General features: G+C 43.9%; 1 protein-coding gene across 2 annotated transcripts in view; it reads right to left on the reverse strand.

The window, feature by feature from the left end:
- The window catches only part of ATRIP (ATR interacting protein), a 310,304-nt gene that overhangs the window by 236,698 nt on the left and 46,140 nt on the right, over positions 1–27,466 (reverse strand). For both annotated transcript variants that reach the window (XM_086938928.1, XM_086938927.1), the window contains exons 3-5: positions 23,674–23,756; positions 12,042–12,212; positions 11,726–11,844 (exon numbers count right to left, since the gene is read on the reverse strand). In XM_086938928.1, coding sequence (XP_086795054.1) covers positions 11,726–11,844; positions 12,042–12,212; positions 23,674–23,756 — 373 coding nt within the window. The remainder of the gene's footprint in view (positions 1–11,725; positions 11,845–12,041; positions 12,213–23,673; positions 23,757–27,466) is intronic.

Consider the following 27,466-nt stretch of genomic DNA (forward strand, 5'->3'; position numbering starts at 1 on the left):
GCATTGCTATACTCTCGGCATGGAGGGTGTCATACCCTCAGGCACTGCTGCAGTCTCGGCATCGGTGAGGGTGTCTCACCCTCAGGCACTGCTGCCCTCTCAGCATCGGTGAGGGAGTCACCTCCCCCCCCCCCCGCCCCCTCTCCTCCCCGGGCATTGCTATACTCTCGGCATGGAGGGTGTCACTCCCTCAAGCACTGCTGCAGTCTTGGCATCGGTGAGGGTGTCACACCCCCACGCACAGCTGCATTGCTGCACTTTCGGCATGAAGGGTGTCACTCCCTCAAGGCAAGCACTGCTGCACTCTCGGCATCGGTGAGGGTGTCCCACCTTCAGGCATTACATTTTTTGTGTGGATCCTGTTAGGAACAAATTCTATTTTTATTTCCCAGTTTTACTAATTTAAGCCCTAGGTTGCCTAACAATATTGAATTATATGTTAAAGGTTACGACAAAAATACACAAAAGAGAGCTAGAGAGAATGTTCATTTTCCCAAGAAAGCCTTGGAAGGTGTGTATGTGTGTGTGGAAGAGGGGGGGGGGAGGGGGGGGGGAGGAGCATTTCAGGAGGTCAATGCAGATTGTCAGAATGCTTCCAGCCATGCCATTAATTCTGGACTGGACACAGCTCTACTCCGTTGCCCATACTATGAGGACATCCATTTGTATCTATCTGCATATTTGTCTTCGGATGTCCAAATTCACTGAAGACGTCGAAACCAATCTGATGGACCTTACCTTTGTTAAAGTAGGAGGGAGGGAGGGAAAGGAAGGCAGACAGAGGGAGGGTGACAGAGGGTGGAAAAGGGAGGGAGAGGGAGACAGAGGGAGGGAGAGCTAGAGGGAGGGAAAGAGAGGGAGAGGGAAAGTGAGGGAGGGAAAGGGAGGGAAAAGGGAGGGAAAGGGAGGGAGAGCGAGGGAGAGCGAGGGGAAGGGAGGGGGAGGGAGGGGGAGGGAGGGAGAGCGAGGGAGCGAAAGGGAGCGAGGGAGGGATGGAAAGCAAGGCAGGGAGGGAAAGGGAGGCAGATGGAGGGAGACAGAGGGAGGGAGGGAGACAGAGAGGGAAGGAGACAGAGGGAGGGAGGGAGACAGAGAGAGGTAGGGAGACAGAGAGAGGTAGGGAGACAGAGGGAGGTAGGGAGACAGAGGGAGGGAGGGAGGGAGACAGAGAGAGGGAGGGAGACAGAGAGAGGGAGGGAGACAGAGAGAGGGAGGGAGTGAGAGAGTCAGAGTGAGTGAGACAGAGGGAGAGATGGAGAGAGATGGAGAGAGAGAGTCGGAGGGAGACAGAGAGTCAGAGGGAGACAGAAAGACAGAGAGAGGGAGAGGAAAAGGGGGAGGGAGAGGGAGAGGGAGGGAGAGAGTGAGAGTGAGAGTGAGGGAGAGACAGGGAGAGAGAGGGAGGGAGACAGAGAGAGTGACTGAGACAGAGGAAGAGAGGGAGTGAGACAGTCAGAGTGAGTGAGACAGAGGGAGAGATGGAGAGATGGAGAGATGGAGAGAGAGAGAGAGAGTCAGAGGGAGACAGAGAGTCAGAGGGAGACAGAGAGTCAGAGGGAGAGGGAGAGGGTGAGGGAGAGGGAGGGAGAGAGGGAGAGGGAGAGGGGGAGAGAGGGAGGGAGAGAGGGAGAGAGGGGGGAGAGAGGGGGAGAGAGGGGGAGAGAGAGAGAGAGAGGGAGAGGGAGAGAGATGTGTGTCTATGCTGAGTCTGGTGGCTCAGTGGACGAAGGCGTCCGCTGCAGGGACCTATGATCAACCTCATGGTCACAGTTTTTTTTGTTGCTCTAGCCCCGCCCCTTCCCCACTGACCCCGCCCCCACCGGTGCGGCCCTCGGACACAAACCACACTTTAAATTTGGCCCCCGAGAGAAAGTTTGTGAGTACCCATGCTCTAGGACTTCAGGAGCCAGATCGCCAGGTTGAGCTGTTGCGGATCTGGGTGCTGAATGTCGCCATGGCTCTGCGTCAGAAGGCTGGGTGTGAGATGAAGCCTTTGATGCGGTACCACGGAAAGTTCCAGAAACGTGGTGTACCATGGTTGGCGAGCCCACGTTGGAGCAACTAGGATGAGAGTCATCGAGTGCTGCCTGAGCTTGCGCGCCACCAGCGGTATCAGAGGTGCTGGGGTAAAAGCGTACGCAAATCTGCCTGACCAGTTCATCCATATCGCATTGCCCTGCGATTGCGGGTGTGGGAACCTGGCGGCGAAGCTTTGGCATTTTGCGTTCTCCCTTGTGGCGAACAGGTCCATCTCTGGATGACCCCACCTTTGGAAGTACGGTTGGAGTACTGATGGATGTATCTCCCACTCGTGCATTTGGTGGCTGTGCCTGCTGAGCAGGTCCGCCATTTGATTGTCCTTGCCTGGGAGATGTTCTGCCATGAGGAAAATGTTCCTCTGAATGGCCCACTTCCACATGCTCTGAGCCAGATGAGACAGCTGCGGAGAGTGTGTGCCCCCTGCTTCTGAATGTAGTACATGGCCGTCATGTTGTCCGTCCGGATCAACACGACCTTGTTGCACAGATGTACTTTGAATGCCTTTAAGGCCATGAAGATCGCCATCAGTTCCAGTACATTGATGTGCATCTTCCTTTGCTGTAGCGTCCATAGTCCCTGCACCGTGTATTGGAGTACATGCGCTCCCCATCCCTGGAGAGAAGCGTCCGTTGTCAGGATAATCTGCGGCACAGGCTCTTGAAACGGTCGGCCCTTGCAAAGGTTTTGTGGATTCCACCAATGCAGAGAGTTGTATGCCCGACCGCTCACCAACACTAGGTCTTGTAACTGCCCGTGAGCCTGAGTCCACTGACGTGCTAAGCACTCCTGAAGCGGACGCATATGTAGTCTCGCGTGTGGGACTATGGAGATGCAGGAGGCTATCATGCCTATCAACTGCATAAACACTCTTGCTGGAAGCGAGTGTTGAGGTCTGAATCTTTGGATCAGCGAATGAATGCTGTTGACTCTCACTGAATTCGGCTGCGCTGTGGCCGCCAGAGTGTTTATGGTCGCACCCAGATACTGCCGTATGTGGACGGGCTGGAGATGGGATTTTGGGTAATTCAGTGAGAACCCCAGATCGTGCAGAAGATGAATGGTGTGGGACACGTGGTCGGCGCACTGCTGGGCCGACTTCGCCTGAATGAGCCAGTCGTCCAGATAGGGGTAGACGTGGATGTTTTGACGTCTTAGATGCGCCGCCACCGTCGCCAGGCACTTTGTGAAAACCCTGGGCGCGGTGGTGACCCCAAAAGGCAAAACCTTGCACTGGTAGTGCTGGTTTTAAATGGTGAACCTGAGGTACTTTCGGTGTGAAGGATGCAGTGGAATGTGGAAGTACGCATCCTTTAGGTCCAGAGTTGCTGGGAAGTCCCCTTGCCGAAGCAGTGGGAGAACCTGCTGCAGCGTGAGCATATGGAAATGTTCTGACAGAATGTAAAAGTTGAGCGGTCTGAGGTCTAGGATGGGCCTGAGGGATCCGTCCTTCTTTGGAATCAGAAAGTACAGGGAGTAAACTCCCGTACCTCTTTCCTGCAGGGGCACGAGCTCTATTGCCCCTTTTTGCAGCATGACGTTGACTTCTTGCTGCAACAAGTGCAAGTGCTCGCCGGACATAGGACGGTTCCTTGGGGGTATGTTGGGTGGAGTGGATGTGAGCTCCAGACAATAACCGTATTGGATAAGAGATCTGACCCACCTGTCCGTGGTGATGGACTTCCACATGGGCAGGAACTGCTGGAGTCTCCCCCCGACCGGTGTTGCGTGGTCGGGGGGCAGTGACAAGGCGTTACTGTCTGTTGGTGGTGGAGGACCTGGAGCTGTTATTTCCACGTCCTCTGCCTTTGACGTTGTTGCCACGGTATCCACCCCGACCCTTGTTGGTATAGGAAGGTTGGGTGTTGCTCTTGTAGAATTGTGTTGACTGCGACAGTTGACCCCTCTAGGTGCCTCTATTATTGGAGCGCCAAAAGGAACCACCCCGAAACTGCTGGGACTGCAAGGCACCCATAGACTTCGCAGTGTCGGTGTCCTTTTACATCTTCTCGAGGGTGGTATCAACCTCTGGGCCAAACAGGTGGTCTGGGTTGACCGTCTGGTTCAAGATGGTAATAGAACAACAATGCCCCTGCACTATACAAATTTAGAACATTATAGTGATGATATTGTAGAAAGCGACGATCAGTTAGTATACATCCACACTTTCGGAGTGACTTTAAGAGAATCAAATATCCAAGTTCAGGTACAAGAGTTCCAAAAAAAGAAGAAATGTTCTGTTCCTGGTGTTAAGTAAATGTTTTATTGTTCCTTTGGCATTATCAAAGGAACAATAAAACATTTACTTAACACCAGGAACAGAACATTTCTTCTTTTTTTGGAACTCTTGTACCTGAACTTGGATATTTGATTCTCTTAAAGTCACTCCGAAAGTGTGGATGTATACTAACTGATCGTCGCTTTCTACAATATCATCACTATAATGTTCTAAATTTGTATAGTGCAGGGGCATTGTTGTTCTATTGTTATTTGTGTGGATCCTCTTGGTCCAACCTTGAGCGGTTGTGTGAGATTACCGCTCGCCCTTTTTGCCTGTACCAACCACCTCACCGTGCTCTCTACTTTGCGGACATACAGGTGTGCGCCCTATTTCCCTGGTAAATGAAAAAATCTCCTTGTTGTATAACTGGTTCAAGATGGTAGTTTGAATGTCTGGCTTGAAACCGGATATCCTGAGCCATGCATGTCTACGAAGTAGAACGCTAGTGTTAATTGCTCTTGAGGCGGTGTCAGCCACATCCAGAGCGCACTTAATCGAAGCATTGGTGATAAGCTTCCCCTCCTGTATCAACATTTCTGCTGCTTCCTTATATTGATCGGGTAAGTGCTGTAAAAGGGTCTCTAGAGTATCATAGTGTGCCCGGTCATAACGCGCCAGTAGCGCCTGTGTGTTGGATATGCGCCATATGTTGGCTGCCACCCTTTTCCCCGAAGCCTCAAATACTTTTGATTCCTTGTCTGGGGGAGGAGCATCACCCGTAGTTTGTGAGTTGGCTCGTTTGCGTGCATTGGAGACAACCAGGGAATCCAGAGGCAACTGTCCTTTGATACAAGTAGGATCAGTGGGCGCTGCCTTGTACTTCTTGTCGATACGTGGGTTGATGACTCTTGCTCGGGTGGGCTCCTTGAAGACTTCTGCTGCATGTTTCAGCACCCCTTTTAGCATTGGCAAAGTTTTACAGTTTTTTCAGAGACTGAAAAGGTGTCAAAGAGGAAGTCGACGTCCACAGGGTCAGCATGGAGATCGACGTCATGATTGGCTGCAACCCTTTCAATGAGTGCATTGAAAGCTGCAGAGTCTTCTGTTGGGGAAGTCTTGGCTGAAAAAAGCTGAGGCTCTTGCCCCGAATGCGGGTCCCCAGGATCGCCACCAGCAGACCATGGCTCAGTCACATCTTCTGGGTCTGAGTAGACTGGATAGGTATACTCATCCTCGTCGTTGCCGTCACCCTCCTCCACGTGGGAATGAGTGGGTGAAAGTTCATGGGCTTGTGGTGATACAGGCTCCATAGAGGCAGAGGCACCAGCAGAGTCCATCTTTTTCTTAAGTGGAATTTGGTAATGCTCCAATTGTGGTTCAGGGGTGATCTTTCTCTTAAGGAGAGAGAGAGCTTGCCCGTGTTGGCGTCGATGATGACTTCTTGACGCTCCTCTTCTGCCAGCGGTCGGTGCCGTGGGCTTGGGACCACTAACTATGCCTTCGGCATCGAGGACATCTTCACGGGCACTCCTGCCCCAGGTTTTGCTGTGAAAGCTTTCGCGCCGTCTTTGGCGGCAACGTGAACAGAATAGGCGTTGGCGTCTTTGCCGGTTTTTGAAGAGGCTTGGGCGGCACAGGGTCCTTCGGCTCGACTGCTGTGGCCCCCTCCCTAATACGTTGAAGGGACTCCGTAACCTTTTTAGTGAACGAGGCGGAGGGACGCACCGGCTCGAGAGAGTCTTCTGAAGCTGGTTTTGGGACGGTGATCAATGACGCGGTCTTCGGAGCCGACGTCGTTGCCCCCTTGGCCTTGTCGAGTGGAAGCGAGGCAGTGAGAGACTTGGGGTCGTCCTGCCGCTTCTTTGGGTCGAGAGTGGCCTTCTTATGGTCGTCGGCCTTCTTGGGATCGAGGCGACTCTTATGTGCGTCGACCGTCTTCGGCGCCGATGCAGCTGCATCGGTCTTTTTAACCTTCGGCTTCGATACAGTAGCCTTTGGGTCGGCCATTTTGGTGTGGCCCTTGAGCTCGACGGCCATCTTGGATTTCTTCGGCGCCGAGGCCTCCGAAGTCTTCGACCCGACCAGCGTGACTATCGCTTTCGGTAAGTCTGGCGTCGAGACCGATGGTTTCACTTTCGGTTTCTGTACCGTGAGTGGTGCCGTATCAATGTCCGTGGCCGGGCCGGAAGGCGGAGCCGTGGGACGGGATTCAAGGCTTTGGGTAATGTCCGAAGGCGATCCCTCAGTCTGGGCCTTAGAATGGTGGCTGGCCCCGGAGTCAGTCTGAGGAAGCTCCTCGTCCGAGCTATCCTCTACGGTGGCAAGGGCCCCGTCGTCGTCCCCTACCTCCTCGACGACTTCATCGAAATCCTCGTCTTCCGCGTCGTAGTCGTCCTCGACCTCCGACGCCGGGTTAGATTCTGTGATCTCCTGGATAGTGTCGTCCCCGACATCCTCCGTGTTGAAGATGTCTGCAGGAGGTGGTGCCGATCGCTGGGCCTCCATGCGCGCAGCTCGACGGAGCTTGAGTGTCTTCTTTGACCGGAACTTGGAGCAGGCCATACACTTGGCCTCGTCGTGGTCCGGCGACAAACACTTATTGCACACCGGGTGTACGTCGATATGCGGCTACTTCGAGACACACACCGGGTACCGTTTAAATGGACTTCGTTCCATGATGGAAGTAAGTTGTAGCGTCGTGTAGGCCCGTCCGCGCCGAAAGCACGCGGAAGGGAAGTGTTGTTTCGGAGCCGAGGAAACTACGAACCCGAATGACAGACAATACCGACGCAAGTCCTAAAGACCTTTTGGTCTCGAGCAAAGTAAGTTAAGAACTATCGATCCCGACAGAGGGAACCGAAACACATCCGAACCCAATGGCGGAAAAAAACAATCTGGGGATGGAGTCGATGCCCATGCGCACTGTAGTCCAGGGGAGGAGCCACCTATCTCGTGATACTTCGAAGACTCTTCCAGGACAACAATGTGCAATCATCCGGACCCAACACTAGGCGGCGATCTATGCACAGATATGAATTCAGCAGCCCACATGCCTCGAACATAAGCATTTACACAATTTCACAATGTTTGTGCAGTTTTTATTTCGTTCACGCTATTATCACACAAGTGTTAGCAGCACCTTTTACATCATTCTTTGCAATATGAGCCGAGTATCTCTGGCATAAGGGGGCTTTGGAAGATGGGGGAGCCGCTAATGTACTTACTTTACTCGCTCAACACAGTGAGGTTAAGCAGAACTGTATTCGGGAATCCATTCTGGGCGGACGAAGTGCTAAAGCAAGATAGATATTGTGCGAACATCTGCAAATGTTGTTGATGAGTTATGTGGCAGTTTATAAATGCTTACACAATTTCACTATAAGCCTGTGTAGTTTGTATTTACCACTCCTTGCAATATTAGCAGAGTATCAGTGGCAGAATGGTGCTTTGGAACATGGCGCAAGTGAGGCAGCCGCTCATGCCTTCACAATAAAGCAGGAAAGCAAGAAATAACGAGGCATGCCGCCAGCTAACCACGTGCTGTGTAACATTGAATGCTACCCCGTGTTTATGAGTCTGTTCACAAGTTAACCACTACGCCATGCACTATAAAGCAGCAGTGTTAGCGACGACGAAGCACATTAATCGCCATATTTGTACATGTCAGTGCTGTCATAATACAGAGCTAAGAGTAGAGCAAAGGGGCACAATGTCATAGTGTAATAGTAGTGATGACGGAGGTACAGCGCAGTGTATAACGTTGTAGTGTAATAGCAGTGATGGCAAAGATAAAACGAAGAGACACAGTATTGCAGTATAATAGTAGTGATAACATAATAGAACAAGTGGAAAGTAAATGTGATTTAAGAAAAAAGGTTCTGCATGTTAAAGAAATACTCTTCCTTTGGTTTTTAAAAGTTTGCTATATTTTACAAGGTCTTGTTACATAATTTACATTGCAAAAATTTTCAGGGCTTGGCTCTGTGCATCAGCGTTTGTAAAACCCGCACTTGACAAAAACGAACAAAAGCTCAACATTCTTTAATTATGCGGCACAGGAAGATAGAGTTCCTCGGGGCAAAGAGTGAAGGGGAGGCAGCCATGAGAGGACAGTCAGGAGAAGGCTGGAGTGATGGGAAGAGAAGCAGAGAAGGACAAGGCAAATAAGCGTGCTTTTTGTGGTTGCAAATGTGTGCTTGGCTTAGGAAGTTGAGCGCTAGCTGCTGGCGAATAGGGTAGTCCAACGCACAAGGGTTCGAATGCAGCCATTATGTACTCAGCTTTCATGCTACTGATAATTTTCATATTATCGTAAAAAAGAGGGTAATTATACCTGCAATGAATAGCGCTTAGAATCAACAGATGTGGGGTATGAAGAACTAAGCAACAAGATAAGAAGTAAACCTTCCTCGTCCTCCTTTCCCCCCCCCTCACACTAAACTGAGAAGAGCTGAACTGCCATGATTTGCACTATCGCTTCTGTGACAGGCGATGCAATGCATGTGGTGGTCTGCATGCCACAAGTTCCAATACCAACACAGACGGCCTAGTCTTTCCACAGTCCGAGGTGGCTAAATGGGGTACCCTTACATTGGGTAATGTTAGCCCCTGTCCTTTACAGACAGAAAGGGCACGGGCACGATATAAAGTGTTATATATGGCAAGTATTATTAACCTCTGCTACACACAGAGAAGCAAATGGTCATTTGTAAAGGAAGCTGTGAGTGTAAAGATCACTTTATACCGCATTCTTCCAGACCGTGTCACCGTGGCAATACTTCATGAGTACCTGCAATAAATGCACATCTGTTTAGTGTTTAAGAAATGTTATAAAACCAAAAATCAAATGGTATTTTTAAGCTTGGAAGCTGCACATCTTGCTTGTTGGATCGGGCAATCTATATTAAAATTTAGTTTAGGGCCCAGAAATCAAGGCAGACATCAACGGTTAGGTGCACACAGCAGAGCCATTTATCAGAACCACACGAGTCAGCAAAAAGAGTGCAATGAGCACAGATGACGGGGCTGCAGCGTGCACTGGTCTGATGGCATCCGGGGTAAAGATTCCTGGGGTGGCCTGGATTGCAGCAACATATTGCTGCATCTTTTAGTACATGTCGTGAACTTCTTTTGGAGTGGCTGTCACGCGATTAAGAGCTTCTGAAGACGCAAGCTTCCACTAAATGAAATGCTTTTTGCATGCATATTTGTAACTGACATGCCACTCAGGCATGTTGACAGTCCGAATCGTCCCAACACCTGTTAAAATATGTGGAATTGTTACAAAACAATGTTGGATAAAAAGGTGAAGCCCACGGGGAAAAAAGTAATGAAATTGGCATTACCGGTCACCCCCATTTCTGCAGTCAGCCACTGTTCCCTCATGCCAGGGGTCTCCCACCCTTCCAACCTTGCCTCCTTTGCATATCTGTGTTACAGGATCGGGCTGCGACAGAAAATAGGTGTGGGTGCCAAAATACAAGCGGCCTTTGTTTTTTTAGTGAATCCGCAGTACGAAAGTAAAACGTAAAAAAGATTTACATGAACTGCGGCACCAGTCCGTGAAGCGGGCGTAGTGCAACAAAAGAAAGTTTGTTTACGCAGGCTATTTGTTGGAAAATGGCGCTTCATGGACGAGTGCGGGGGTTCATGTTAATGTATTTAAGGTTTTAATTTCGCACAGAGGATTACATGGCCGAGACATCCTCTCACATAATCCACACTTAATTTTTAACAATGCTTGCTCGGAGGGCAACATACTAGTTCCCAAGCATTGTTAAAGAGGATGCGCAGTGTGTGTGCGAGGCTGTGTTGGCCCGTAGGAAATGCCAACTAGAGAGATGGCAACACAGCAACAGCATTTGAGGAGCAAGGCTACTGTAAACAAGCACGGTAGGCTTTCACATTTGTCCAGAAACAAACTCTCGGCATTGCTGTAGCGGGGGAGCGGCAGCCTTTGAAGTCTGATGCCGAGGCACAGACAAATGGTGGTGTGTGACGAGGCTGGCATTATGTGTGCACACGCATAGATCTCGTGTCAGGAGGAGTTGAGAGGATGTCCACAAAGGTAAGGTCAATCCCCTGGGCTTGCAGAAAACCAGCCCAATGACTGCCTGAAAGCTGGTGGAACTCAATATGTTTCTTCAGTTGCTGACAGACAACAGCCTGCATAACTTTAGCGATTAATGAAACATTTGAGATGGGTTTATAAATAGTAGGGTACACTAGAATTCGTAATGCAATTTTGAGCTATGGAGACACTAATGGAGGTATTAAATATATACATGCTGCCCCTGTTACAAGGCTACGACTTATGATGATTTTGACTACCATTGCAATAATTGTTGTGGCGTCACAAAACCAGCTGGATAAGGATCCAATGGAAACTCAACCAAATTACAATCTGTTGGCTTAACTCCAACTTACTCATATGCCATATTCCACACATCTAGCTGGATGCAGCAACATAATAAAGAAGAAACTTCCAGCTTGTGCCCCTATGAATTCCCCAATACAGGTAATATCTTCAGTGAAGATGGGGGCTTCTCTCACTATGCATAATAGAGAAGACACCTTGTCTCTTTAAACAATTTGGACAGCGACCTACCGTGGCTTCCTCAGTCAACTTTTCATAGTGATGCTTTTTTTGCACACAATACCATTTTGAGGAGTCTGCTTTGAGCAATTCTGTTCTCTCTATTGAACTTTCTCCCAATTCTCTCCTTATCCTACCTTTAGGCACCTAAACTCTAAAGTAAACCAGACACTTCTCTGAGAAAGGCCACTTTACCCCTACACACCACAGTAGGAACAAGCAGGAAGAATGCCTTGTCTAATGAAAGAGTGAAATGGATTTACAGCTCACCAGGGGAGAGTTTACCCATAATACTTGTTGCAGTTATGTTATGTTACAGGGTATTTGGAGAGTGCGTGGCTACTCTAGGGAGTGTTCCAGCAAGGTGTTGTAATACTTCACAAACCTCTCACCAGAATCCTGTTTCCCATTTCAGACAAACATTTTTACTAGATAATAATCAGGTAATGGAATACTGGGCAGACAAATCTGAACAGGGGAAACAGCCTCACTGAATTCATCTTCAGGATTTGGCATATGAATGCTGAAAACTTTTTCAATGAGGCAAAACTTAGAAAGGCTGCATTTAATACCTGCTTCATTAATCACTTACAGTCTAAGGGATAAGGGTATTTAACACCAAATACGTGCTTAGTAGAAGGTGACATTTTATTTATATTTTCAAACATTTTTTTTATCATGTGTTAGATCTCAGTTAAGATTTTCAGGGAGGAGATGTCCAGCAACAGGCGTTGGCATGTATTAAGCCACGTCATTCTCTGAAGGATATATAGCACATGCTGTAAGCATTTATGCAGAAGCCACCCACCAGGAAGGGTACACTAGAAAAAGGTCATGTAACATGCCCCCAAACTTTACTACTAGTTTCATACCTTATACAGGGAGTGGAAGCTGCTGCAGACCTGGACAGTCTTTCACAATTCTGTAACCTGTTTTTCATTTCATGCATTTCAGCATCTTTGAACTGAAGCTCAGATTGCAAAGATTGTAACTAGGACACAAAAAAAGAGATGCATTAAAATATTTAATTTGGTAGTACAAATGTTTACAGTTGCCACATAGCCAGAGACTTATTTTATTTTTTAACTATAAAAAAGTCTATCGTTAGCATCCTCCACTCATCATTTTTCATTCCAGCCAAGAAAAAAAAACATTAAAATTAACATTTTAATAATGTTCACACTGTACCTTTTTAGCAAATTCCTTATCTTTCTCACTCTGGGCTTGGGCTTTCTCCTTCTCAAGTTGCAAATAAGATCTTCTCTGATGCTCTTGATCATGCTCACTTTGTCGCAACGACTCTCGCAAAACTTTAATTTCCCCATTTTTGACCAGGATTTCATCCTGCACTTCTTTCAGCTGTGAATATCCAGATACAAACAAGAGAGTAAACCAAGGCATAAAAGGTTTAAAAAGATATTCATTACATAAAAATGTCCTTAGGCTCTATATTTCGGTACATTATTAACTGCTGGTATTTTTACAGCTGAAGTGAGAACAATGGAAACAATGCTATTTAACTTTAGGACCTTTCAGGCTAAGTTATTCTTTGGTATAGTATCAGTTCAAATACTCCTGTTATGTAGTTTCAAATCAAAGTACTCATTGCTTTATTTTTTCCATAATAAGAATGTTTTTTGTTTTTTTACAGGGTAAAACCTCCGGTGAACCCAAGTTCTTCTATCGCATTCATACCTCATGTGCATGCCCCTTCTTTTTTCCTGCCATGTCTTTTGTTTCTCTGAACCTTTAGCGTAGGCTCTTCGTTTTCTGGTGGAACACTTGCCTTGTGCCTCCTGCTGCCAGCGCCTGTCTGCTGTGGCATTATGACAATTATGATGCGTTTGTCTTCTAAAACAAAATCCCTTGGATTCGTATTTGATTCCCATCCCACCATGGAAAGGCAAGGGAGCCAATTTACTAAGAATTTGTGAGTACTTTTGGCATGGGGAAACCTCTGTCATTTGCTATAAGGCTTCTTGTCTTTGAATTTTCTAGCATTCCAAAGGAAGCCTTTTGTCAAAGGTTTTTTCAATTTTCATCTCATTTCAATCCACGCATTAGTTCCATGTGTTATGTGACATAAAAAAACAACATTATGTGTACTTCTATAATGTAAATGGACAGCTTCCACATGTTTGAGAAATAGACTTCACTTCCTCTGGTTTCACTCCTCATTCTTCAAAGCCCTGGAAAGACAATATAGTAGGAACCAGCATCCCACAATTTAATGATAAACTGCTCCAGGAGGGGCAGGAGAATTATGGTTCTTGACGTCTAATGAACAAAATAATAATAAACTGGAGCAGCGCATGAAGAATTAAGCCTTGAGGAAGTGTCAGCTGTTTCCAAATGCAACCTGGGAGACAGATTACTCCCAGTGGTGTAGAAGCGGTTTGCAATGAGCTCTTTAATGGTTTGCAAAATCGGAATATCTTACAAAAGTTTAAGAAAAGACATAAGTACCTAATCTTTGATAGCCTCTTACTCAGCCCATGTCCTGCAAGTATCTGGACACCAATTAGTTATGCCACAATGCAAATGTATGGACTCGCCACTCTTTCTGAGTCTTTTTGGTGCCCTGGAAAGGGAGCTGCTCTGTACACAGTACATACATAGGAAAGGGCTCTGAACACATACTGTACCATTTCAGAATGTTCGCTAGGTTTTGGGTTACAGCGGGCTTCATTCTGGTCTCCCAAGCTGGCCTTGAAATGATAACGTGCATTTTGCTGCCCTTTGTGAGGCGCGTCTCTAGATATAGCAATTAGTTTCAGCAGAGAAACTGGAGAGATCGCTTTAGACATGGAAAATACCAGCCGTCTTTAGGGATGGGTTTACCAACCTATCACCTATTCAGGAACTTTCCATTGCAGAATAATGTACTCACTTTGCTGTACTCTGTAAGCTTCATGCAAGTCACAAACTGCAGGTGAGATCAATATTATGTACCAGACAGCCAATCACACTTCACATCTATTTGCCAAATTGGGAAGCCCTCGGACGTCTGCATAATTTAGGTGCTTTCCCAACCAGACAGCTATACATTTTCTTTTCAAAACTACAGGAATATTAGTAAATCAATTAAACAAACATTGGAAACGAACACGGAAGGATCTGGTCTCTCCACATGCCAAATTTGGAGGCATTCTTCCTTCATTATTTTCCTATCTGATGGCAAACCCTCAATTTGGAGTAGAAAAAGAAATCGCATTTCATCACGGACCATCTGATATACCTCCCTCCGATTTAGTTATCTTTTTCTGATAAAAAAAAAAATACACTCCTCACAAGAAACCACATTAAAGATGGAAAAGAGGAAGGACCCATTATTAATTCCTAGTTAAAGCAAAAATAGGACTGAAGAGGCTGCAGCTTTATAATAAGTATAAGGAAACAAGCAACTTCACTTCCCCTCAATGACCTGCAGTGCCTGTGTATACTTCAGTTCAGTGTGACAGTGGGAGCTGGAACTTATATAAAGAACCATCTTGCTGCCATTGGACTGTTGTTTAGAACTTCAGTGAAGATTTTAATTATGGAGAACTAAAGTTACAACTAAGTAAGTTTTCCTTCTCCATCATGGCATTTACACAAAGTCCTGCACTGAAAAGAACTACAAACATGAAATACATAAAATAAACAGCAGAAAATGAAACAGGGTAGTAACAGTTGGAAGAATACAAATACACAGGCAAACAGGGGTTGTAAAGCTGAGATTTTGCCCTAAAACTGAACTAAAAACAATAGTGTCTGGTAAACGGGATGGACCTCCAGAAGGCAACTTTGCAGAACTCATCAATGGAGGACATTCTGTCATAGGGCTGAAGTCGTTGCATTTACCCTCACAGAATGAACTCTGGGCTTCCCAAGAGCGTAGTTGCGAGTGTTGTGGTAACCCTTTTGGCCGATAATTCACACACAGCAGAATGGATTTCCTGATCTTTTTTGCTTCAAAGGCTCAGCTTTTCTCACTTCAAACATCTAAGTGAATGTCAGTGCAGGAGATGTTTAATCATGAAAGAAGTTGAGTAGAGGTATGAGCTGATTTAAATAAAAACTAAACACTACTTTTGGAAGATGTGCACTCGAGATCCCTCAACTTTTGTGAAACAAAATACATGGTTCATGTTCATAATATGTAATGTTGATAATACTTCCTAAAGCTCACGTTTCATCAGTGGTTTCTTGACGCTATAAAACTAAGACAAAAAAAAGGCTCTACTAAAATCAAACCAGCATGTAAAGGCCTGTATAAGAGACAAGGAGCTCCCTAAAAGTTGATCTAACACATCTTAGCGTGTCTAAGTAGCCAGGTTTTAAAAATTTTCCTGAAGGTCAGATACCGGTTTTCTAATCTCACTTAATCATATGGGGCGTTCCACGACAAGGGGGCTCGTGATCAGAAACTACAGCCTCCCTTATGTTACTTATTATATCTTAGAACCTGGAGAAGGAAGGCACTTCGTTTGTGTGCGGGAATGTATTTAGTAAGTTTCTTTGCTAGGAAAAGTGAGGATGAATCTTGCAGAGCTTTAAATATAGTTCAGTCGAGTTTAAACTGAACCCTATGCCTAAAGGGTAAACAGTGTCATTGTTTTAGGGTAGAAGTAACATGAAATGGACTCTTAATCCTAAATAGGAGGCAGGCAGCTTCGGTTTGAATAAACTGGAGTCTCTGGATAACATTATTTGGAAGAGATAAATATAGAACGAGTTGGCATAGTCTAGATGAGAAATAACTGTAGCCATAATGATAATTTTCAAGGCTTGCATGGGGAAAATAGAGTGAATTTTCCTGATTAACACCACAGTAAAAATGCATTAAGATGCAACCGCATCAATCTGAGAAACCCTTGTTAGATCACCAACATGTAAAAACAGAGTTTGAACCTCACTAGCTTTACCAGTGGTATGATTTCCAGCGGCAAACTGCTTTCTAAAGAGGATGCTGTATTGGAGAATTATGGATGGCTCAAATTCAATAAAATAGCTGGTTAATGTCTTAGCAGAAAGCCATCATTATATTGAAGCAGAGTTTGGAGGGTCAGTACTGTGATGGAAGAGAACTGGAGGCTAATTTGGTAAAATGAAGAAAATATGACTAGGCATTCTCTTGTAAATGACAGGATTGGCGATTTATGGCAAGACAGGAGGGTAGTATTATGCATGAACCTTTATTCATCACTTGTGAGCACAAAACACTTCAAAGAATCAGAATGGCTATGGTACCTGTAGATTAATATGTTACTAGTCTTAGAACCTGCATATAGGCCTGTTTGCATGTTCACCTGTTCATACTGAAGAAATGCAGGAAATACTGCCTAATTTCAAAGATAGACTTCTGTGACGTTGGACCTTGACTTGGAGTCGAGGGAAATGATCAAGTATTCATGGTCCCATCACGCAGCCTCCTTGACATTTGGAGGTCTGGGAGCCCCCAATGAAATCAATCACCATCATGTTAGATTGTCTCAGCTTGATGAGGATTGTTTTTTTCCAGCAATAATTGAAGTGTGTTAGGGGAAATTTCTAAGACCATATGAAATAGGTGGACACAACCCTGTGCCCTATGACGAAGAGCTACAAATCCTATGTGAGAGATACAGGGAATATGATAGCTAAAATAGAAAATGCGCCTTTTGAGACAGATTCAGAAATGTTTGCAACATTAGACATGGAGGTGTTCTATACAAATATCCCTCAACAAGAAGCTATAGAAGCAGTTAAAGCTTTATTAGCGACATCTATAGGAGATCGCCGGATAATTTTATTCTGGGATGTTTGAAAATAGTACCCCTTCAAAACTTACTTTGAGTTTGATGGTAGCTTGTATCAACAAACTAAAGATACTAGAATGAGAGCTTCTTGCGCTCCCAGCATAGCGAATATCTATATCGGAGAATACAACCGTAAAAAAAATTTTATGAAGTTAACCCCCCTTTTTTTTTTTTTAAATATAAAGCACTGGCATCGCTTCATTGACAGTATTTTTTTCGGCTGGTCTGGACAAGAGGAAAGCCTTAGAGAATTTGTACAATCTCTAAATTTTAGTGACAAATCTCACATTTACCACCGAATATAATTCAGTTAAGGTGGAGTTTTTAGATATTTGGATTTCAAGGAACCAGGGAAATCTACAGGTCAGCATCCACAGAAAGACTACTTCGAGGAATACAGTGCTACAGGACTCGCACTTTCATCCCAACTGTCAGAAGGACTCCATCCCCCTTGGGGAATTTTAAAGGATGAGAAGAAATAATTCAAGTATCAAAAATATTGGATAGATGGAGAAGCACTCAAGCTGAGACTCTTAAAACAAGGGCATCCGAAACGCTTGATGAGGCAAGCGTTTAAGAGAGCAAAGTGCTATAACAGAGATGCTCTCTTACAGGGACCCAATCGTTAAAAAAAACCAAGACAAATTGATGTGTGTCATCAACCACTCCAACTTAAACTATAAAGTTAAAAGAATCTTGATAACAACTGGAAGATTCTAAATGTAAATGAAGAACAAACCACACTGGACAGATCAACCTTGGAATATATAAGTAATGCAAATATAAGATAAACTAATACATAACAGATTAGAATAAAAAAAAAAAGAACAAATTCAAAGTTCCATCTTAAGAACCACTTTGGTCACAGGTAATCATAGGTGTGGCACCTGTCACGCATGCAATACCGCAGTGATCATATATAGGTGGCAATTTGGAGGACGTATGGCCCCCTAAGAGACATGGCTAACTGTAATAGCTCCAGGGAATTTAGGATTTGGTTATGGAAAACACAAATCAGCTATCAGGACCAATTAACATCAGGTAGCCCTAGTTCAGCACTACTGTAAAAATAAAAAAGTCATATAGAAAGGGAATCAAAATGGCTTATCTTGGAAAAAGTAAACACCAGGCAAGGCCAAGCCATTACAGACACTCGCAAAGATAGAGAGCCCTATTGGATTTTCTTGCTTAACACTGTAAAGACGGGGCTCAATGAGGAAATAATATGGTGCATTACTTGATCCATTGGGCCCACACTTCAATTGGGTTTTCATAATATTTTACCCAATGTGTCCTCCCTGCCATTTGGGAGTGGAATAAAAATGGTTTGGGGGGGGGGGGGGAGCTATGAGCTATAGCGAGAGCTTGGAGGATGGGTATTCGAAGTTACGCGGACTTGTATAGAGAGGAGGGCTTTCTTGAACCTCCGGCCCAGAATGATACACCTCCCCCTTCTTTCTCAGACTCACTGTTATACCATCGCATACGTGCAGTTTGTCGGCAAACCCATGACACATTTCCAAATACACCACCAATTCATCATCAGTTGGAGAACCTATCCCTAAGCAAAAAAAACTCATCACCATGCTCTAATCCTCCACTCAGACACATTACCCAGTCTCTAGGCCAAATCATAGAGACCAATGGAACAATGAATTACAAACACAGGTGACAAAAGAAGAATGGAAGTTCTGTTGTGCGCAGCTAGAACAACTGTCACCCAATTATCTCAGGCTAATTAATTTTACATTTTTAAACCAATATTATCGAACACCCATACAACAGTATCGAATGGGACTTAGGCCGAACAAGGAATGCTGGAGATGTCGTACCGACCAAGCCACTTTCTTGCATTTGGCCTGGAGCTGCCCCCCAATAGCTGCGTACTAGAAGGAGATTTTCCAAACTATTAGTGAGATACCCATGATACAATTAACACCTGGGGCAACAATGGGCCTATTGGGATATGTAAAGAATGTGCCTGCAGGGGTTCACAGACTATTGGCCATGCTGCTATTTTTAGCAAAACATAGGATTGCTATGAAACGGGCTAGGTCGCACCCTCCCAAGCTTAAAGACTGGACCATTGACGTTATGTTCTGTCAGGAACAAATCACTGCCTTTTGGGAGTTGATGCCTGTGACCTCTCAACCGAAAGACATTTGGGGCCCATTTCTAAACAGGCTGAGGGCTGCAAACCAAAGTGGACCACAACCTGGAGAAGAGTAAGCTGCAGACTATATTGCCATTCAGCAAGCCATTCAGCAAGTGAGAAAACGGACCCAGCATATAAAAAGAAATAAGATGGTTTAGTAAGAGTCTTCCACAAGAGATCATGTGTTGTGTAAGTATGTATACGAAATGCATCATTCAAGGTTTTTCCTCTTTTCTCCTTTGTATCAGTGATCAATATTGTCAGTAAGTGAATCTGATCCGTTTGTCAACTTGTACAATACTTCAATGGCCAATAATAAAAAAAATATATACAAGTCTGTTTTTAAACCACCTAGTGAAGAGGAAACATAACACTATTGGTCTTCCATGTAAGGATAGTAGGATTTCCTCATTGATATTGCGGTTGGGAGTACAAACACATAGATTTGGATTGCCCATTCATAATCTTTTACAGTACTATATTCAGGGGGGAATTAGACCGGATTGTAATAGATAGCAGCCCACTGGCTAGGCCATATACAGCTTGAAAGAGTCATTTCAGGGGAACTAGGTTTGAAACTTTCCCCTTTGCCTTTTCAAAGTCGTACGATGCTGTGTTCTTTACCATCTCTAGACGGTATACCTAATAAGATTTTTTGTGTGTAGTCCTGTTTCCATGTTTACCACATATTAGACAATGACCCGGTTGACTAAGCCATCATTTAATTGGGCAAGAGATATATCAGGGGAAACTAGGTGTAAAACTGGTGAGTTGAAGACGTGCCATGCATTTTTTAACCATTGTAAGATGGAGTCTCCAACATTTTTTGACTTCAGTCCTATATCCAGGTTTACCACATCAGCAAAGTATGTTAGGTCCGTGCAAGAACACCCCGGGCGATTTTAAAATGCTTTCGTCCTAACTGCAGTAGCAAGAGGAGCACGCCTACATATATAGACACTTGCGATTTCCATACTATGAGGTAAGACATCCCTAGATGTAGGACGATACATAGTCAAAAACAGTGCTTTAAATGGGTCGGTACTCACCGGCACTGAGTACCGGCACTACTAAATTTTCTGCGCTTGAGTACCGGAACTTTTTCTTGTCTCAAAGACAGTACCGGTACTCATGGAGCAGCAGCCCAACTTAATTTGGCTTCTAAAAAAAAGCACGACACCCAGCTAACGAGTCTGTCTGCTTTTGTGAAGCACTCGAGTGCTAATCTCCCCTTAACATCTGATTGAGCAATGCCCCTCCTCCTGTTGTGCTCTCTAGCCCGGGCTGCTACAGCCTCCTGGACACAGGAGATTCTTTCAGCAGACCTGCACGCTGGGCTATTGTGCTCTGTTGGCCATCCAAACACCTTCGAAAAGTGGCGAAAGCTTTGTTTTTTTAAATTTCTTCATGTGCCCCCTGCTGTCCAGTTCCCTTCAACCCATTTGCAAGGTGTAAACGACTTGGTACGGGACAGATGAAAGGCCAAATTTGCATCTCACCCCTCTCCCTACTGATAAACACACTGCAGCCACAGCTTGTCAGAGCTTAACTTATAAAGAGGAGAAATAATATACATAATTTTCCTTTAAAATTTAATTGATCAAGAAAGTTTGTGATATTGTGTTATGTATGTTTGATTTCTATAGCACTTTTCCAATGCTTGTGAGATCCAAGGCGCTATTACACTGGAAACAATTTAAGAAGGGGTTTACACTCAATTAAAAGTAAAATATTTATAACATTAGAAAATAATTTTAGTGAACTTTTTTCTTCCTGCCTTTGAAACAATTTCTAACATAAAGCGCCAATGAAACGAAATCTTAAATGAAGAGTTTCATTTGATCATGAGGTTTTAGCAATGATTTTAATTAATGGCCCCTTACCACTACCCGTAGCCCCGCTCCCATGGCTCCACCCCCATAGCCCTGCCCGCCCCTAACCCTGCCCACATCTCAATTTGGTGAGTACCTGCACTTATTTTTTTCAATTTAAAGCTATGGTCAAAAACAAAAGAAACATTGTTAACTTTGCCGTCCAGATTAAATCTAGATATGTTGGATTCTTTAAAGAAGTTTATGATATTGGTAAAGAGACAACTGGCCGCTTATGTGACCTCTATGAAGACACGAACAATGTTTCACATGTCCCCGTTATTTTAAATCATGGCCCATGCGAGAGGTGAGTACTCGAGTCTGACAAATGCTTCTGCCCTAATAGCATCAGCGTTAGGCTATATACTGATGTTTACATGATAAAGGAAGACACTCTGAGAACAGAGGCAATATACATCATTTTCTTTACCTCGGAGTCCGAGTGCAAGATACGCAAATCCAGGAAAATTAGTGCTTTTATAACAAGAGACAGCCCCCCTGCAAAATCTTTACGCCGATACTTGTATTTTCTTAATTGCCCGTTGGTTTCTGAACATAACTAAGGCGAGAGACACGGACTAGGGTGTCTATGTTTTTAGATCAAAAGATTATTAGCAAGTTAAAAGCTTATGTCATCCTAGGCTTTTTTAGCAGTCTATATCAAATGATACGAAAACAATAAATGAGAAAAGGAAAATGATGTGGGTTTTTTGTATTTTATTTCCGTTTAGGCATGTTGAGTGACCTTCTCCAGGGCCCTAGTGGACCCTCGAAAAAGCAAGAGTTACACTGTGCTTCAAAACAGAGGAATTTTCCACATAGAATCACTAGTCTCAGAGAAAGAATAGATTCTATTCTGTAACTCCGGTACAGTGCTGGTGCATTGGACCCCCTGAATAAACAGACAAATGTATACATTTTTGAGAGCTCACCTCTATCTAGTCAGTATTTCAACATTAAGATAATGTTTTTGTGTGTATTCTTTTCAGATCTTTAGTCTTTTCAAATACAAAGAAAAATACCTAACCTACCTACTGATACTGGATCTCAATGAGAGGACCAGTACGAATATTCATAAACCACCAAGTAAGGTGTAGTTTAACACCAGGGAGCAGAGGGATAAGACACACTATCTAGGTCTTTCCTTATATGTATCAGTACATTGGAGGTGCTATAATCAGTTTCTCACTGTCCACCTTAGAATGAGCATGTGGCAAGAGTTGTCTTCGTAACCTTGGGATTCTTCGGTTTTCCTTGTGGGGTATACGGGTTAAGAAATTCTGATGGGCACTACAAAGGCTTTCTTGGTTTGAATTTGTTTCTATACATTCTTTTGGCTTATTGGTGAAGGTACTTCACTTGAGCAGCAGAATGGTTTTCTAAAAGGTACTTTAAAAAGAAATTGCGTCTGTGGCTGGACTGCAGTTAATTATTATGTTTTTCCAGATACCCCTTTGCTGTTCCACCAATTCCGAATAGTTACTCTTGGTGGCCCTGAAGAAGATGGACTTATAATATATTTTCCACCGAAACGTACGTAGACCAGAACAACAATACCCAACCCCAAAAACACAACAATGGCTGAAAAAGATAGTTCTTTTACCGTTTTGTTCGGATAGTGATTGTAAATCTAGGCTGGGTAAGGTATGAGTGATAGTTATGAGTGTATGAGAGGGCGTGTGTGAGGAGTGGAGTTTTATGAATGTTGTTATGATAATAAGTTGAAAATATTTCTTTATTATATCTATTGTTCAACAACATCAGCTGCCTTGTGGTTTCATAATTATATTTACTCGCAGGATCACTTCAAATAGGAAATGACAAATGGCAACTGAAAGTTTTGATTACATTGCGTTATTGTATATATGTATAGTTGTGTATTTATGTTTTGTTTTATTGAATAATCAAAGGAACACATTGTATAGCACTTCATACATAGAATGTTTTTATTGTTTTATGTTGCTTTCAATTGTGAAAAATAATATGTCCAAAAAGATTACGAATTAAAGTAATGAATATTTAACTAAGAAAAACACAAGATCCCAGCAAGGAAGACATTTTTCATTAGACCAGCCGTGAGCTCATTTCAGCCTTGGAAGAAGCAATAACGTTCTGATAGAACACCTCTCTTATTTCATTATTTCGTGGGAAACTACCATACTGAACTTTTCATCCTTCTGTTTATCATCTACAGATGTGGGCGGCAGGAGGGTCTTTTATGGTTAACACTGGGGAAAATGAATTCCTTTCCATTCTGGAATAAAGGTATAGACTCCACATGCTGGGTTCTGCTTTAGAATTTAAGACTTGGTCTGTTATCGGAGAATGATGGTAATTTCAGTGCTTCATGGAGCGGGTAGGTGGAGGAATATTAAACATCAAGGTATCGCCATTTCGCACAACATACTACAGAAACTTGTCATTAGCGTTCTTTCTCTTTAACTCTCAGTTCTAAAACTGAAAGAAGCAGAGTAAAAGATACCACTTTTTTATACCAAGATGTGTGATTTTCAGAAGGTATACGTGTGATCTGAGTATAAAAGACAGCTTAATATACGGTCGGAATATCTGCTTTACTGCTTCATTCAGACATTTGAATCGTACCGTATTGCGGACGACCTATCTCTGCAGAGTTTGAATTTCCTTGTTCAGCTTTATAACAATTGTTGCCGTAACATAATTTAAGCCATGTTGCACAGGCAGGGACCTTTGCTGTGTGCTTTGGGAAGATAAGTAAGAAATAGTAGCTCAATCAACTCCAGTTATTTGTGCTTCACCAGTAAATGAAACTAGCAAATGAAGCAAGAATGGGAAATGTGGCCCCATTGTTGTAAGTCCTATATCATAATGATCCTCAAGCAAGTGATGGGAAAGATGGGATGGGAAGGATGGGTGAGAATGGAAGGGTGTGATGCCTAATCAAGTCGTTTCCAGGTCCCATCACCAGGTTTATCCTTCCAGAAACTGTTTATTCATGGCTAGAAATCCTGGGTAGAGAAATATAATTTACTAACCTTTTGCTTCAGTTCTTCATGCTGTGTCTGTAGTACTTGAAGCCCAAAGCTATCTCTCTTCTTTACATTTTCTGTGCCGTTTCCTGATTAAAATAAGATGGAAATGATGGTAAAGTAAGGTATGCTGGCTAACATTTTTTACATGCAAGGAAAGAAACAAAAAAGAAAAAACGAAAATCCACATGAAGGCCTTGATTAGGACTTAGGTGTACTGTAATTACCGTATGCAGAGGTAAATAGAGCGTGACTTTAAAGAATTGTCTCATTATGGGTTAAAAAAATGCATGTGTTATTTAGTCAACAAGCACTATTCAATGCATGCGCTATTTATTACAAGCGAAAAATAACGCATGTGGCACATAACACCCAATTACAAGTATTAGAGGTCATAAAAAACTAGTAGAAAATATCACCTAAAATACAACTAGTCAGAACCTGGGGGTTTAAATACGTGAAATTGTAGGGAATAAAAGAAAAGCTGTATAACAATAGGAAATTCAAAGACCAACACAATAATGCAAACAAAACAAAGCACATGCACTGTTTTGGATGAAAATAATAAAATATCACACACACCTGCAAACAAGGCCAGACCTATATTAACAGCCAGGAACAGATGAATCTATCATGTGTTAATTGCAGCAGCTCACACTTCCATTCTGCAGTCCACCAAAATGGATGCAGCACTGTGAAAATGAAGCTCTCACAGGTCGATTGCAGCAGTTCACACTTCCGTTACACCAACCACCGAAATGGATGCAACACTGTGAGGCTACTACATCATGAATGCCAGATCCTGGTTCTGCTACACCAAACCATGCAGCACGAGGATGGAAACCACGCCACCAATCAATGCCCTCAAATGCACCCATAAACATGAGTCAGCCTGAGATCCAGAGGATACACAGGCTCTATAAAGGCACCATACAAAACATTTTCACCATTAAGGATACCGTGGAGCCAACATGGGGATCCACTGCAACCCCAGTTTCCTGAAAATGCTAGAAGCACTAGAATTATTTACAGTAGGCACCACACAGCAGACAGTAGGATTGGGGTCTGTCATTTGTCAGTCAACCTTTACCAAAATACTCTACTAAGTGATGGATGTTTTCTAGAGAGCGAGTGAGCAGCATATGCAGTTCCACTAGGACATCCCACACAGCTAATGCCCGCAAAGCAAACATCTGTACTACAGCAAGATTTTCTGATATCTTAAGGTCAATCGGCTGATGATGTGTACAACTAGTGAGCTCAGGTAGACAGGAACAAGTGTGCTGAAACCTTAAAATGAAACAAAGTATTTATGTGCAAATGCTGTGGGATGTGGATCCGTTTATACTGAACTGGTTGTGGTAGGTGCTCTGTACAAAACTAAAATGTTATGATGCTGATGAGCAGCAAAATTAGCCCTACTGTGGTAACACATCACCCTTAAGGTACTGGGCGGACAAATCAACCCTTCATCAAGATTACAGTTCATGATGATTGTTGTAGCCTAATCTATATTCATGTCAGCAGAACCATTAGGTAGCTGTTAACGTCTATGACAAGTACATGGCTCAGTGTGAATATGTGTAACAAATTACTTCAGCCATTCTTTGCAATGATGAGGATTATCAGCCAAGTCAAATTTTTAACAATCACATGTACTTCCATTACAACTCTCATGACTGTTAACTAGATTTCCTCAGAGCTCGCAACCTTCTTTAATGACTTCCACTCCACACATGTTGAGGATGGTCATATTTGGTTCTTCTCATAACTTAAACAAAATACATACATTTTTGAACCGCAAGCATGGTCAAACACTTGGTTTCACTCAGTCGTTTATATGAATAATGGAGTAGCAACTAGGTGGGATTGAGCAGCTTGCTCACCTTGAACACGCCATAAAAGATATGTATTTTTGGGCACTGAAACACGGTCTATCTGCACAGGGGTCCAACTATAGCTTCGGGAAGCTGCTGGTACTCAATGAGATCAAGATGGATTGATCCGATTTATGGAGTTATCAGTTTTCTTTAAGGTTTGAGATGCTTATAATTGGTTGAAATTGTTCTGTTGTAGCTCAGTAGTTATTCCCCTGAAGAAGGACCACTGAGTCCGAAATGATTGGGCATGAATGGAATGATATGAGAAATACTGTGCACTCAGCAAATTTGAAGAAGACACATGTGAAGTAATTGAATGAATAAAAATGTTTAAGAAAAGAATGACAAATAAACATTGGTTAAAAAGCACAATAAATTGGATCACTATCTTTGAAGGCATCACGCCACATCAATCACTTTGCATTCAAGGGCTACTTTTTGCCATATAAATTCATTGTATAAATGATGAACAAGTCATATGTAGAGCTGAGCAAAAGTTTTAATGGGGTAAAAGGTTGACCAAGTTCAACAGGATGTTACTAAATTCTGGAGGATAAGCTAATACGCTGAAGAGGGGGAGGAGTTATGCATCTAGAAATTTAATTATTCTTATTACCTTCATATTACGGTTTCAATTTTGGAGGAGTGAATGCCTATCATTAAGAAGGAAAATGAGTATTAAGTACAATGTTCCAATATTTCTTCAGGGACTAGGTATGGGTGGGAAATGGGGAGACGAAAACTGCAAGGAGATTGAAATATGGCACCAGCTGGATGCAACTGCTAGGCTGCTCCCTAAACCTTAATGTCAAACTCGGTTGGCTAAAAAAATAACATGGGGAAACTAGTGAGAGAGGATGAGCAGAAATGCTTCAATTACTTACCGGTAATTGCATTACTCTGAGTCCTACTCCCTCGCTTCCCTTCCTTACGAAATTGAGGCATCCCTGCCTCACCAGACACCCGTACCCACGTGATTTGTCACGTGGGGACTATATATAGCCCCCAGCCCCCTCATACCTCCTGTAATACCACACAGATCGAAACCATACCAAAAGGTTGGCCTGGACCATCAGGGAGGGAGGGAGGGATGTAAGTAAGGGAAGCGAGGGAGTAGGACTCAGAGTAATGCAATTACCGGTAAGTAATTGAAGCATTACCTCATCGTCCCTCCCTCGCTTTCCTTCCTTACGAAATTGAGATGTACAAAGCCAAACAGGACAACCAAAGAAGGTATGCAAAAAACAGGTTTATTAAAAAACACAGAAGACCAGGGGAAAAATCACTATTCAGGAATCATAGTGGAAAGAACCCTGTGTCCAAACACATCAGTACAGTCAATCTCCTGGCCAATCCTGTAATGAGAGGCAAAGGTCAGCGGGGAAGCCCAGGTGGCAGCCCGGCAGATCTCTGAAATGGAAGCCCCTTGGACCTCCGCACAGGAAGCAGCCATGGAGCGAGTGGAACAACCCTGAACCCCCAAAGGAGAAAGGTGCCCCCCCTCTTTGTACGCCAAAGAAATCAGAGAACGAACCCAACGACTCAAGGAAGGAGTAGAAGGACGCAAACCCCTATTCACAGGACCAAAATTAACAAAAAGGGAATCCGAGAGACGGAAAGGAGCGACCCGCTCCAAATAGACCAGGAGAGCCCTCCTAACATCCAAAGAGTGAAGCCGCACCTCAGACTCCGAGGACGGGGAACCAAAAAAGGAAGGAAGAACCAACTCCTGATCCCTGTGGAATTGAGAGTCCACCTTAGGACGAAAGGAAAGAATAGGTCGCAACACGATCCTGTCATCAAAAACCCGACAAAAAGGGTGTTTGGAAGAAAGAGCCCCCAGTTCACTCAGGCGGCGAGCAGATGAAATGGCCACCAAAAAGAAAGTCTTGAAGGACAACAGGCGCAGATCCACAGAA

The sequence above is a fragment of the Lissotriton vulgaris genome, chromosome 9 (genome assembly GCF_964263255.1).
Source record: "Lissotriton vulgaris chromosome 9, aLisVul1.2, whole genome shotgun sequence".
NCBI lineage: Eukaryota > Metazoa > Chordata > Amphibia > Caudata > Salamandridae > Lissotriton > Lissotriton vulgaris.